The 16,171-nt window shown below is 36.2% G+C and overlaps 1 protein-coding gene across 1 annotated transcript in view; it reads left to right on the top strand.

The window, feature by feature from the left end:
• LOC118766685 (dynein beta chain, flagellar outer arm-like) overlaps nt 1–16,171 on the top strand; it is a 79,232-nt gene that overhangs the window by 9,521 nt on the left and 53,540 nt on the right. Inside the window, exons 4-5 of the mRNA XM_036510278.1 lie at nt 5,305–5,498; nt 9,241–9,366. Coding sequence (XP_036366171.1) covers nt 5,305–5,498; nt 9,241–9,366 — 320 coding nt within the window. The remainder of the gene's footprint in view (nt 1–5,304; nt 5,499–9,240; nt 9,367–16,171) is intronic.

Below are 16,171 nucleotides of genomic sequence, written 5' to 3'. Positions count from 1 at the left end.
ATGCTAGCATGGAAAACGGATGCTAAACAATGATGATGATGATGGGGATTGGACAATAAGCTTAAGCCAGTGTCAACGGTGGTTCCAGAAATCCTGAGTCAAAAACTACAGCTTAGAAGATGAACCTTGTACTGGAAGATCTGTAGAGCTTGATGAGGACATGTTGCAAACCCTGGTGGAACAAAATCCCATCGTAACTGTTGAGGAACTAGCAGAGAAGCTTGGATTTGGTCATTCAACCCTTCATTGGCACCTGCGTGCCATTGGAAAAGTCAGCAAATTGGGTCAATGGGTTCCTCACAAACATTCTGAGTTTAATGAGAGTGAATGTGTGCTCTTTGTTGTCATGACTAACGAATGGACCTTTTTTTGGACCAAATAGTAACTGGTGATGAGAAATGGGTTCTCAATAAAAGTGTCAAATGCTGAAACCACTGGGTAGGGAAAGGAGAAACACCGGCACCCCAGGCTAAAGGAGGTCTTCACCCACATAAGATGTTATCTGTTTGGTGGAATATGAATGGTTTAGTCTACTGAGCTTTTAAAGCCAAACCAAACAATAACAAAGAAGATCTACTGTGAGCAGATTAAGTGGCTTAAGTCAGCGCTAGAAGAAAAATGACTATCTTTGGTTTCAAGACGAAAGGTGTTCTTCCATCAGGTTAATGTTTGGCCACATACAGCAAGGATGACATTCCAAAGGCTGGAGTAGTTTCAATGGGAAACGGTGCCCCACCCACCATATTCGCTGGACATTGCCCCATCTGATTATCATTTATTCAAAAGTTTTCAAAATCATTTAGATGGAAAAAATATGAATTCTGTAGACAAGGTCAGAAGAGCATGAGAGGAGTATTTTTCATCATGGACAAGTGAATTTTGGAAGAGGAGCCTTGCAAGTCTACCAGATAGATGGAAGAGCATTGAAGAAAATGAAGGAGGGTATATATTAGATTAAAAAGAACTTTATCTTAATTTTGAAAAATAAAAGAAGTATTAAAAAACTGCATTATTTATGGAAGGACCCAATAAATACTGGAAGCATTTGATTTTATCAACCCCTTACTTATCAACTTGGTACCCATTTATCAACCTTATTTTTAAAAAACTGGCATTCCATTGGCTGTGACAATGAGGGTACCAGTTGGTCTGATCAATGGAACAGCCTGCTTGTGAAATTAATGTACAAGTGGTTGAGCACTTCACAGACATGCATAGCCTTAATGTAATTCTCAGGAAGACTCAGTGTGACACAGAATGCAACAAGGCTGGCCTTTTGAATTACAGGTATTAATCATTTTTGTCAGCTGAGTGGATTGCAGCAGTGAGGAAGGCATGCATTTTTACCATCAACCTCATTCTCACTCATCAATCCCAGATTTATTTATCCTGCCAATACTCATATCTAAACCTCTCACTCATTTCTCACCTCACCACTCATCATTCTTATATTCATTCATCACGCTCACATTCATTTATCAACCCTACATTCATTTACTATATCTGTACACATTCATTCTGTTTCTTTATTACCCACAAGGGGATAAACATAGAGGGGACGAACAAGGACAGACAAACGGATTAAGTCGATTACATCAACCCCAGTGTGCAACTGGTACTTAATTTATCGACCCCGAAAGGATGAAAGGCAAAGTCGACCTCGGCCGAATTTGAACTCAAAACGTAACGGCAGATGAAATACGGCTACGCATTTCGCCTAGCGTGCTAATGGTTCTGCCAGCTCACCACCTTGTACACATTCATTCACCAACCTCATGCTCATTTACCAACATCATACCTATGTATAAACTCAGTACTCATTTACCAATCTCAACACCCATTTATCAAATCTCTCCTCTTTTATTAGCATATCCTCTTCAGTCTTTACTCATTAATCGACCCCATCCACATTCATCAGCCGTTAGTCATTACACTGTGTAACATGATTTTTGTCCTTGGGTAGCAACAGTTATTTCCTATTTGCTTAACCCAAGAAAGCATGAAGAATTGTTAATATTTCTTTCAAGTTTTGCTTTTGTCATATTTATTCAAACTCCAGGGGATCATCCTCTCATGATGCTCCCCCACCACTCCTGCTCATGATCAGAGATGCATGTATTGTCAGCCACTAAGTGGTTACGGTCAAGCAACTGACAAGCAAAATATTAAGCAGAATATTTGCTATAATGGTGTTTCTTCTTTAGCAACTCAGAGCTGAATCAGTTTGAAACGTAATTGAAGACAGGTAAGTTTCAAAACAGTTATGTTCAGGTAACAAAAGCAAAATTTCAAAGGAATAAAAGTCATTTCCTTTGATTTCTGGATAGAAACAAATAGGAAATAACACTTACTGACCAAAGACAAGAAAAAAAAAAAAACATAAAAACTTTGCTACACAGTGTTATTAACACCATACTCATATATAAACTTTCTACTCATTTATCAACCCAAAAGAGTTGATGAAAAATCATGTTGACCATCAGAGAATTTGCTTTCAGATTATAAAGGAGCATAATTATATGCTACAATGTATTTTGTGTATCATCCTGAAACTCCATCACTGCTACTGCACGGAAAGAATAAATGTTTTCCTCTGCTAATTATGCATTGCACCACACAACATGTGAAATACTTCATATTGTGCATATGAAATTGAATATGCAAACTTGCATCATAATGTAAAGTAGCATAACTCTAATCCTGTTAATCCTTGTCAGTAAATGGCTTATCTTAATTTTGATTAACTTTGAGCTCAGGCATAATCATAAACTTGATCAAAGGAATATTGGGATTAGGTAAGCGAGATATTCTAATACGAACTGAAATTAGGATCATTTAGTTGTTAATCATGAATCCCCTTTAATCCTTTAGCATTCAGATTATTCTGTGAAATCTGATGCTTATTTCAACATATTGTTTTAAATTAATCATGCACTGTCATAGGCACAGGCTTTCCTGCCATATGGTTCTAGGTTCCCTCCCACTGCATGGTACCTTGAGCAAATGACTTCTACTATAGCCTCAGGTCAACCAAAGCCATGTGAGTGGATTTGGTAGATGGAAACTGAAAGAAACCTGTCATATATAGGGGTATATATATCTATATCTGTATATATATATATATATATATATATATATATATATATATATATATATATGTATATATATATATATTATATATATATATATATATGTATATATATATATATAATATATATATATATATATATATATATATATATATATATATATATATATATAGTATATATATATATGTATATATATATATATTATATATATATATATATATATATATATATATATATATAAATTATAAATTAGAGATAAAACTGCTGTTATGCAACTCAAACAGTGATAGACATAAACCAAAACATAAATGAACCTGAGTAAGAATAAGAACAGTAATAAATGAGTGAAGAACGAATGTACAGTGTGTGTGTTTATTTGGCAAAATAAATAAATAAATGGCCATCCCAAAATACAACAATATCAGATAATGCTTTGGGAGTTATTTCTAAAAGTATTTCATAATGATAATAATTTATGATTAGGATTTCTTACATAGGTACAAGGACACATGTTTATGGGGAGTGGGTAGTTGATTAAACCAACTCTAGTACTTGATTGGTGCTTTATTTTATTGACCCTAGAAGGATGAGAGGCAAAGGTGACCTTGACAAGATTTGAACTCAGAATGTAAAAAAAAATTATATAATTTAAGGCTTTAGTAAATTTATAATGCTTGAGAATCTTGAAAAATATTATTTGTTATTTTGTTATATGTCTACAAAATGTTGGTGCCTGACCACAGTTACAGACTGAAGCATGGGTTCAAATACCACCCCTGCCAATCAATTTCTATCAATAAGGGGCCTGCATAGCTGTGTGGTTAAGTTCACTTTGCAACCATGTGATTTTTGGTTCAATCCCACTGTGTCTCCTTGCAACCTTCAACCAATCAATGCCATTGGAGTGAATTTGATTGATAGAAACTGTGTGGAAAACAGCTGAATCTATATATGTGTATGTATCTGTGTACATATATATGTGTATATATGTGTGTGTTTGTGTATGTGTTCTTCCTCTGCTGCTTGACAACAGGTATTGGTTTGCTTTCATACCCACAACTTAACAGTTTAACAATAGAGACTGACAGAATGTGTATGAAACTTAGGAAAAAAAGGTAGCAGGATTGATTTATTCCACTGAAATGCTTCAAGATGATGCACCATCATGGTTGCGGTTCAGTGACTGATATAAATAGAAAATAGATTTCTTCTAAATTTTAAAATTTAAAATAATTATCTTTGTTTAACTAGCTGTGTAAACTACAACAACACTTTACCTCCCACAAAATCAAAAATATTAAGAGCTGCTGTTATAAGATCTCAATTAAATTCAATAATTAAATTTGTATTCTTGTAATTGAACTAGTATTCTTTGTTGTGAAATGTACTTTTATTTCATATCTCAGAGTGGTTGGCATTAGGAAGGGGATCCAGCTGTAGAAACACTGCCAGATCATACTGGGCCTGGTGCAGTCTCCTGGCTTCCCAGACCCCAGTCGAACCGTCCAACCCATGCTAGCATGGAAAACGGCCGTTAAACGATGATAATGATGATAATCTCAATATTACATTTAGTTTTGTACATTCTGATAACATTTTAATTGAATAACAAACCAAATTTGTTTAGCAGTATACCATACATCTATTATAATACAGAAACTCCAGCCCCAATGAAAACATTCCTTACATAGTCATCTTTGTATCCTGGTTAATTCTTTCTCTCTTGAATGTAATGTTTATTTATTCACATTGTTTCAATTAATCCTGCATTAATTCACATCTTTGAGATTTCGATGATGTGATTGTTTATTTTTAAAATGACATTGTTAGGTGGGTGTAGGAGGCTGGATCTGGCTAGTTTGAACATTAGGGGTTGAATATGACCAGTTTAAATGCTAAAGGGTTAAAGTAGACATGGCTGGAGAGTATATAAAATGCAGTATTCATCTTGAAAAAGCATCTCTTATAGACATATAGTATTAAAAAAAACAGGAATGTATCAGTAGCAAAAATTGTCCAGCAGTGTTTTTTGTGCTTTTAATACAATATGTCTAGAGGAGATACTTACTTGAGAAAAATAGCACAGTTTAAAAGAGTTTCAATGATGTATCTGCTTTAAGTATGATTTACCAATTATTATTTTGAACTAATATTCTTTCTGTCCTTAATAACATATTTCTTACATATTTTAAAACAATATATATATTTTTCACAGATGATGAAATCCTGTATTTTGATTGTCTTCCTCTTCCAATGGAGCACCTATGTTTGGAAATCAAAGAAATATTTCTACCGTTCATCTGCAGTAATATAGTTCTTTCAAAGACAACAAACCAAGAAAGCAACAAAATACTCAATGTTCTGCACAGTTTATTCTATTCTGTTGAAGTTGCAGACAAAATGACTAAGGTAATCATCATCATCATCATCATCGTTAAACGTCTGCTTTCCATGCTAGCATGGGTTGGACGGTTCCACTGGGGTCTGGGAAGCCAGGAGGCTGCACCAGGCCCAGTCTGATCTGGCAGTGTTTCTACAGCTGGATGCCCTTCCTAACGCCAAACACTACGCGAGTGTAGTGGGTGCTTTTTACGTGCCACCGGCATGTAGGCCAGGTGAGGCTGGCAACGGCCACGCTCGGATGGTGCTTTTTACGTGCTACCGGCATGGAGGCCAATTTAAAAATGGCTAGTACAAGAGGAAGGAAGTTTTGTTGTGTTGGCACTGTATCCAGATTTCAGTTATTGCAATTATTATTTAACTCTGATTCTAGAAACGATTGTTGTTTTGAATCCTTTTAACCTTTTAGCATTCGGATTATTCTGTCAGATGTAATGCTTATTTCTTTTACTTTCTTTTACTTGCTTCCGTCATTTCACTGTCGCCATGCTGGGGCACTGCCATGAAAGATTTTAGTCAAACAAATTGACCCCAGGACTTTTTTTTTTTTAAGCTTGTTACTTATTCTATTGGTCTCTTTTGCTGAACTGCTAAGTTACAGGGATGCAAACACACCAACACTAGTTGTCAAGTTGTCAAGCAGTAGTAGGGGCACCACACACACACACACACACACACACACACACACACACACACGATGGGCTTCTTTCAGTTTTCATCGACCAAATCTACTCATCAGGCTTTGGTCAGCTTGGGGCTATAGTAGAAGACACTTGCCCAAGGTGCCAGACAGTGGGACTGAACCTGGAACCATGTGGTTGGGAAGCAAACTTCTTACCGCACGACCATGCCTGCACCTATTTACATTTATTTACATTTTTTAAATTAATTGTGCATTATCTCATAGCTACAAGATTTTAATGATGTGACTGTTTATTATTAGAATGACATTGTCGGGTAGGTGCAAAAAGCTAGTTCTAGGCATTTTGACCATAAAAGAAGTAGAATATTTGGACTGGAATGTGAACAGGTTAAGCCATTTTCAGTATACTTGGGAAAGATTGACTGACAAAATTCTCATCTAACTTCCTCTAAAAGAATTCAGCCTCCAGAAGAAAACTAAAACACATTTCATTTTATCTTACCAAACATATTGTGACAAAATAATTATTTTAACAACCAAATATATCAGAGGGTGATGACAGGATACATTTAGTAATCAGACTTGTGAAACTCAGGTTAAAAAAATAGATGTACTTTAGAGTTACTGGTTCAAACTAAGTTAAAATTAATGGCTATGATGGAATTCTTGTAACGAAACATAGAGTTTATTGGATTATTGTAAAATATTGGAATCAAACAATTTAGTTGAGAAAGACTTTTGGAGAAAAGTTGTTATCCAGAAAAATATTTGTCATAGTATAATTTTGAAAACTAAAAGAGTTGATAAATATGTTTCTGCACAAGTACAGGTGACTTTTGTTAAAAATGAAGACTAAAATATATTTTAGTATTCTTTCATTGTATTTCTGGTTCAATCATTGGAATATGACCCTCATGGAGTACCTGTGTTCAAGGGCAGTACTTTATGATTTATTTTATTGACATGGTCAACTTGAGAAGGAATTGAACTCTGAATGTAAAGGTATGTGGCCCAATACATTATAGTATTTGGTCTCAGACATGATAATGTCTCTTACATTGTCCATATATAGAGGAAAGTAATTCAGTTCTGTCGCTGTGATAAAATCAATGATAAAGAGTTTGATAAAACTTGAGACTCATAAACCTGCAAAGCTGGTTTATCCTTTATTTGAAAACAAAATCGTTTCTTTTCTGGGAATTAATTTTCAAATTTTTATTCTTCTCAAATGTCATATTTTCTGGTGACCTGCGCATGTAGATGCAGTTATTTCCCTTCACTGTCAACGGATGCACTTGAGACAATTATGATCAGACATAGCTGTGTAGTTATGAAGTTAGTTTCATAACTAAATGATTTTGAGATCAATTCCATTGCATGCAAGCTTGGGCAAGCATTGTCTTCCACAAGTCTGTTGACCAAATCCTGGTGACAGAAACTGTGTGGAATCCTTCTGGGAGGCAGATTATTCTTGATCTTGGGTGGTTGACTTAATCCACCTCTCAGTTTAATCCTTTTTGTATCAAACCACCTGATATTGCCCTTGCTTCTATGATACAAATTTTCTAATTGAAAGTGGATCTAAGTTAAAACCTTTTGCCAAAATTCCTTGCCAATTTATGTTCCAAGCACCAACTTAATTTTGGCAAAGTCATTTTCATGAATTCTTCATATTTTTCAAAACAGTTGTAATAAAGGTAGAGTATATCAACAGAAATATGGTAAGAAAATGCTTAACACCACCGCCCTGTCCTAGAGTGCCCTTAACTGGGTACTCTTTATTGCAAGCATTCGGTCAAGGTCTCCAATCAGAGGAGACTTCTCACCAATCTCTGAGGCGCTGCAAACATTCAAAAAGGCATGAGTGGTATCTTTCCTCTAAAAAGTTATTAAAAAGTTATATTTCACTTCTCTTTTATATCTGATGTGAAGTAGTTATGTAAAAAAAAAATCCAATTTTTTTTTATAACTGACGAAGAACATAGCATCACATATTTTTAAGGAGAATCACTATTTGTGATTTACTTAGGTTTGGAACTTTTTCGCTGCTTTTGTGCTTTCCAACGACTCCCTGTTGCCATCCAGTTCCATTATTATGAATTTGAATTGGGAGCTTGAGTGAAAGCGACTCTTTCATTAGCTGTTAACACTACCATGGATGCCCCCCACCCGTGGATGCCATCAACCCACCCATGGATGCCATCCCAATGGATGAGTTGCAGTCACTTTCTTGATGGAGCTTGATAATCTTGACCACTGATTTTCTAGGATTCCTCAGCATCAATGTAAGAAGCAATGTTGGCTCAGTTGAGCTCTTCTGCTACCTATTCACAATTCACCATGCTGTAGTCCCATGACATCACCTTATCCTGGTAGGGTGGCTGAACAGGTGCCTATGCCTTCCCAAAGGGCAGCCCATGACTACGCAGAGCATGATTGTCACTCTGTGAGGTATTTTCATTATACCTGCATATTCTCTATTTTGGAACTAATATATTCGATAATTGTCTCAGGATTTGTAATATTACGGATGAAAGCACTGTCGTAATCCTTCATTCATCAACTGAAGTTTGTAAGACCAAAGGCCATACATACACAGAGGGCTGGATTAAGAGCCATAGAGGTCCTAAGCACTTAAAAAAGATTTTGCTACTCCCTTATGTAATTCAAAATATAAACAAAGAATTTTTCAGAATGAAACAAAAAACAACAGAAATATGAAAAATAATGTTTTAGTTTGACACTATGAACACTTCGAAATTAGATTTCTGATCATATAAAACCACATCGAATATTATTATTTTTGCAAGTTTGAAGAGATTTCTTTTGTGCTGTAGACCATTTACCATTTCTGTGGTGCCCCCTCCCCTTCCCTTGATGCTCTAAGCACATGTTTATTTTGCTTAATGGTTAACCCAGTGCTGCATACACACAGACACACACACACATGCACGCATATATTGACAAATAAAGACTTTTAAAGTTGTATCAAATTATAATAAGCATTTAGAGAATACATGTTTGTGTAATGATTAGATGTACATGTTGATTAGAGAATATATTAATGAAAACTGAGGTGATTATTTTGATTGATATCTCTAATTTTAGGGAGAAATAGTGTTGGTTCAGCCATTAACAGAGCTCTTGGATCCTGCAGTTATAAACTCACAAAGATATCCAGCAATGAAATATCTCTTGGAGTCAACTCTAATTTCTTGGATTTCAGAAACTAAGGTAAATGAAGATATCATATTTTTGCAGCACCTGTTAGAGGAGGAGGAGAATCATCATCATCATCATCATCATCATTATTATTTAACGTCTGTTTTTCCATGTTGCCATGGGTTAGACAACTTGACAAAAACTGGCATGGTCAGGGGCTGGATGCCCTTCCTAATACCAACCATTTTATAGAATGTACTGGGTGCTTTTTATGTGGCTCCATCACCAGTGCTTTTTACATGACACCAAGTTCAATTGCAAGGAATATGGATGCTATTCTTACATATTCTTATGTATTCTTACAAAAAGCATATTCTTACAATTTCTTAAGCCTACACTTATATGCATCATTTTGTTGCCTTTTCAGAAGCAATTGTGTGTGTGTGTGTGTGTGTGTGTGTGTGTGTGTGTGAACACATTATAGGGACAGACTGCCAAACCATGTAGGGTTGGGCTTAGTCCCACTGCAAAGCATCTTGGGAGTTTGTCTTCTACTATATACCGGACTGACTAAAGCCTGTCATGTGTGTGTGTATACCTTTGTCTGGCATTGTATTGATAATATATACACATCAGCTTCATACAAGTAATGTTGTTTGTTTCCAGTCTTTCCCCAGAAATATTGGTTTCAAATTTTGGCAGAATGCCAACAAGTTCAGGGGAGGGAGTAAGTTGATTACATCGACCCCCCCCCCCCAGTGTTCAGCTGGTATTTATTTCATTGACTACGAAAAGATCAAAGGCAAAGTCAACCTTGGCGGAATTTGAAGTCAGAATGAGAAGATGGATGAAATGCTGCTAATCATTTTGGTTGGCATGGTAACAATTCTGTCAGCTCACAGCCTTTCTATTGGGAAATATTACGTTGATTGGAATCAGATGATGAGGATTGTTAGCAGAAAGGGTATCCAACCATAGAAAATCCGACTAGGTGAATTCCATCTGACCCATGTAAACATGGAAAAGTAGATGTTAAACAATGATTATGATGAAGCTGATGATGCTGATATATGTAAAACAGTAAAGACCCCTTTTGGTCATGAATGACCATGGGATTGCACTTAGGAAGTTCCCCTCCCAAGCACAAGTCTGAGCAATGTTGTTTATGGAAGACCAGCAGTCACCCATGTATACCAGCCTCCCATCTCCATGCTACCAATGTTATCCAAGGGATGGGCGAAGGCCGATACAGCTTGGCACCAGTGACTTGGCAACTCATTTCTGCAGCTGAGTGAACTTGACCAATGTGAAATAAAATGTCTCGTTCAGGAACACAACACAGCCCAGTTCAGGAATCAAACTCACAACCTCATGATTGTGGGCCTGGTGCTCTTACCACCGAGCCATATGCCTTCACTGATTTATGTAATTAAATATTTATTTTTCTTTTTTGATATATGTAAATAAATATAAGACTCAAGAGATTAAAACTCTATTCCTTGGAGCGTAGGCAAGAAAGATATGCCATAATATACATCTGGAAGATCCTGGAGGGACTTGTCCCAAACTTTGGCATCGAGAGTTACACAAATGCCAGAACTGGGCGCCACTGCGTGGTGCCAAGGACTCCAAATTTGCCATCAAGATGTAGGACAAGATACTGTGATAGCCTGGGCTTCCGAGGCCCACAGCTCTTCAATATCCTCCCAAAGAACCTAAGCGACCTGCATGGGGTGGATGCAGATGTCTTTAAAAGGAAACTGGATCTCTTCTTCTCAGGTATCCCAGATGAACCAACTTCATGGCAGGAGGTGCAGATGAGGGCAGCTGCGTCGAACTCTCTCATGCACCAAATGGCAGTTGCTAAAAAGCATTTGTGAAGTAAAACCATGTAGCAACACCAAATGGTGGTGCCCCAGCATGGCCACAGCTCGTGAGCTGAAACTAGAATCAATCAATCAATCAATCAATCTTGTTGTGGCAGTTACAGATAAAGATGGATTTCTACTTTTTTTTAGTGATATTAATTCTATAACCTTGCCAGAGGGATATTCTAGCTAATATGACAATTTTCCTGTTCTTGGTGGTAGACTCCCCATCTGGGATGCCACATGCTACGACACCTCCAGTGGCAACTTGGTGTTTTCAACTACCAGCTCAGGTTCTGCTGCTTGTCAGGTTAAGAAAAGCAAACTGTCAAAGTATCAACCACTCTCTGCAATATTTAGTGAGGATATTACCATAATCCAGCTGTAATTCAAAAGTGGCTGATATTAGACATTGTGAGAGATTGTGACAAATTGTTTAACGTGAGTGGCAATTATTACATGTATTACAATCTGTAGAGATCAGTCTTTAATCAATCAGATCTATGATCTTAAATATTCCAGATCTAATCATATTCAAACCTAATCTCTTTAGGACTACATAATCCACGCTATCTTTTGAATTTTTAAGATGATAGGGTATAATTTGGGGGTGATTTAACAGCTATTTCCTGCAATTCAAGTGACTCCTTTAGTATCCAATGGTGCTAATCTGCTCTTGTATGACACAATTTATTGATTCTGCTACTCCACTCTTCCCTTTCAGCAAGAAATAGTTCTATTTTTATTTATTTATAACTGTGATATTTGGATCATGAAAGTGTGGAAACATATTTTCACAGTTGTTCACTATAATAATAATAATAATAATAATAATAATAATAATAATAATAATAATAATAATAATGATAAAAATAATAGTAATAATAATAATAGTAGTAATAATAATAATAATAATAATAATAATAATAATAATAATAATAATAATAATAATAATAATAATGACCACATCTCACTCCTCTGGAACTTCACCATTCAAACTGACAGGAAGATAGATGCAAATAGGCCAGACATCATATCGAAAGACTTCATACAAAGAACATGCCTCCTCATTGATATGACTGTCCCAATCGATATAAACGTATCTGTCAAGACCTACCAAAAACTGAGCAAATATAAAGATCTTGAAATAGAAATCAGCAAAATGTGGAAGCTGAAGACTAAAACAATACCTGTTGTCATAGGTGCCCTGGGAATGATAGCAAAAGGGGCTGATAGCTACCTAACTCAGATACCAGGAAACCCAAAAATGGCAGAAGTTCAAAAGATAGTGCTCATGGGAACTGCTCATATCCTACGCAAAATACTCTCTATGTAATCTCAAGGTTTAAAACAAACATAATTTTCGGTTTAAAAAAAAAAAAAAAAACCTTTTTTTTTTAGACATTCATTAGTACAACATCCCCACCCCCTAAATATATGGCACACTAGGCATAACAACAACATGAACTTCCAACCCTGTTGTCTCTTGAGGTCTCTGGGTGAGACTTGGAGCCAACTTGTACAAATATAAAGCAAAAGTCAAACATAGAATAATAATAATAATAATAATAATAATAATAATGATAATGATAATGATAATGATGATAATAATAATAATAATAATAATAATAATAATAATAATAATAATAATACACCGGGGACGTTTAAGATGTAAGAAGGAAAATACAGAGCTCCGAAATCTATCCACAAACATCGAAAACAAGGACACCCTATGGAGCCAAAGATTTACTAACAAAGAATTGGACTATATCCGAGTAAGTAATACGAATTGAAATTTATTACTATTTTCGAAACGAAATGATGTATTTTGACTCGATATTATCTCCACCTCTAACACAACACATGTAAACATGCGTGGAACAACACGATCATCCCCGACCTCAAACACCATGTACAAAGGAACTACGAAGAAATTAAATGCCACCGATACTATTCAACCCAAGAATAACAATCAAGCGGTACGTACATTAAACCTACAACAAAAAATGTACGAAAAACTACACGTGCGAAATAATGTGACAACAGAAATAAACGGACCGGTACCCTACGAAAATGATGACCGTCAAAATAATGGGCCAGACGTTGTACCTCATGTCCCGCAATTAAAACCCAAAAGACGTAAATGGACACGTGAGGAATACATTTCTATCTTACACGCATACTTCACAGCAATGCTCTACCCACAAAATGAAAATACAACAACACATACATATAAAATATGGAAGGAAAATAATAGAGATATAGACTTGGATACAGCAATGAACCCTAATAAATTAGCTAACGTACGAAGATACATTCTCAAAGCCAAAAAAAATATCAGAAATAGAAATAGAACATTTAAAAGAAAAAATACACCAGGAAAATGTAGATAGAAGCCACACAACAATGCCCAATAATATAAACACTGAAACTGTAAAACACGAAGACAAACGCAACATTCCCAACAAACACGATGTAAATAACGAAGGGGAGCCTAATGATTATGATAATATAAAAAATAAAATAATCAAAGAACTGAAAACCACAGAGCTCAAAATGGACCACCGGCCATACCTCCCAAGAATAAAAATAAACGCAATAACAACACCAATTATAAACAACATAAACCTAGCCGTCACTGAACTAGCCACTGAAACAAAAAAAAGTGATATCACTGAACTAAATGACCTGATATACACAGCAGCCACTGCAGCCACAAAAGAAGCTGGATACTCACCCAAACCCGCCCAAACAGGAGTACCACCACCCAAACAAACCCTGTGGATAAATAACATCAAAAACAAAATTTAAAAAATTAGAAAAGACCTGTCGATTCTTAATGAAATCAGCAAACAAGCAACGCTACTGAGCAACAAAAAGAGAACAAAAATGCTCCGCAAATATAACATCACAGAAAAAGATTTGCCGGAGATAAAAGAAAAGCTGAAGCAAGACATCCTTGCCAAAGCTCAAAGGATCCGCCGGTACGAGAAACGCCGACGCTTCTTTGAACAGAACAAAAAGTTCAACTCCGACCCCAAAAAGTTCTACCAAGAACTGGGCAAAAATAAAATAGAAGTCACTGCAGCACCAACGGCAGAAGAATTGGAAGAATTCTGGAAAGAAATATGGTCGGCGAACGAACAGCCAAAAAAAAGGAGTATGAAAATAACAAACTCGGCATCTGAACAACTTTGGACCCCCATAACAACTGAAGAGGTCACCCAGGCACTGCAAAAACTAAGCAACTGGAAGGCACCTGGGCATGACAAGATCCCCAACTTCTGGTTGAAATATCTAACAGGAATGCACAAAAAGCTGGCTGAAAACTTTAACAGCATACTAGCAGAGCCAGAGACAATGCCTGAATGGCTCATGAAGGGGAAAACCATCTTAATTCCCAAATCAAATGAAACAACAAAACCAGAAAACTACAGACCAATAACCTGCCTCCCTACTATGTTCAAGGCATTTACTGCAGTGATATCGCAAAGGCTGAACAAGCACCTGGACGAAAACAAACTGTTCCCAGAAGAGCAGAAAGGATGCCGCAAGGGCTCATATGGCTGTAAAGATCAACTAATGATTAATAAAGCCGTAACTGAAGACAGCCACAGAAAGAAGAAAGGCCTCAGTATGGCCTGGATTGACTACAAAAAGGCGTTTGATAGCATCCCCCACACATGGATCCTCGAAACACTAGCCATTAACAAAGTAGCACCAACAATCATAAAATTCATAGAGCACTCTATGAATAAATGGCAAACAGTCCTACACCTCCAAACAAAAGAGGGACTCATGAAAACCAAAGACATCCCCATTAGAAGAGGAATATTCCAGGGAGATACGCTCTCTCCACTCCTTTTCTGCTTGGCACTGTCACCTCTATCTGATATGCTAAATAGAACTGGATGCGGATATAAATGTTACGGCAAAATGATCAGCCACCTTTTATATATGGATGACCTAAAACTATACGCTGCAAATGACAAACAGCTGGAAACACTATTAAAGACAGTTCATGGATTTACCAAAGAAATAGATATGAAATTTGGATTAGAAAAATGCGCCAAAGTAACCATGAAAAGAGGAAAACTAGTTAAGAGTAACAACATCACACTAGATAAAACCAATGAAATAAAAGAATTAGACCAAAGCCAAACTTACAAATACTTAGGAATCCATGAACTAGATAAGACACAACACACACAAATGAAAGAGAAAATAAAAAAAGAATATTATAGACGAGTTAGATCAATACTAAAAACAGAGCTCAATGCTAAAAACAAGATAATAGGTATCAACACTTTAGCTGTCCCAGTTATAAGTTACAGCTACAATATCCTTAACTGGACACGAAATGAACTGTCCAAAATAGATAGGAAAACAAGAAAAATACTGACAGGATCTAGGATGCATCACCCAAAATCTGACATAGAAAGACTATATATACAACGTATAGAAGGTGGTAGAGGCCTTATACAGCTGGAAAACTACTATAAAATAACCACCATAGGACTGCAAAAATACCTACTTCAGAAGGAAGGAAAACTGATCCAGATAGCAGCAAAACACGAGCAAAACAAAAAACTGTTCTCAGTATTTAAGGAAGCTGACAAATACAAACAAGAAATCATACCACCTAATAAACACAAAGAAGAAGAAGAAGATGATGAAGAAACAACAAAAGCTATAAAACAAATGAAATCCAAACTAAAAATAGAACAGCAACGAGCCATGATAAAACGATGGCAAGAAAAACCCCTTCATGGTAAATACTGCACTAAACTAAACGCAAAAGAAATAGACAAAGAAAAATCCCAGCAATGGTTGAGAAGCTCAGGACTCAAAGCAGAGACAGAGGGATTTTTAATTGCAGCACAAGACCAAAGCCTCCCCACCAGAAATTACCAAAAACATGTAATGAAAAGAAATATTACAAGTAACTGCAGAATATGTGGAGATGGACAAGAAACAATAAATCATATTATCTCTAGCTGCCCAGTCCT

This window comes from Octopus sinensis, linkage group LG17 (assembly GCF_006345805.1).
Source record: "Octopus sinensis linkage group LG17, ASM634580v1, whole genome shotgun sequence".
Lineage (NCBI taxonomy): Eukaryota > Metazoa > Mollusca > Cephalopoda > Octopoda > Octopodidae > Octopus > Octopus sinensis.
Note: the sequence above shows the minus strand (reverse complement) of the source record. Positions and strands in the feature narration are given on the sequence as shown.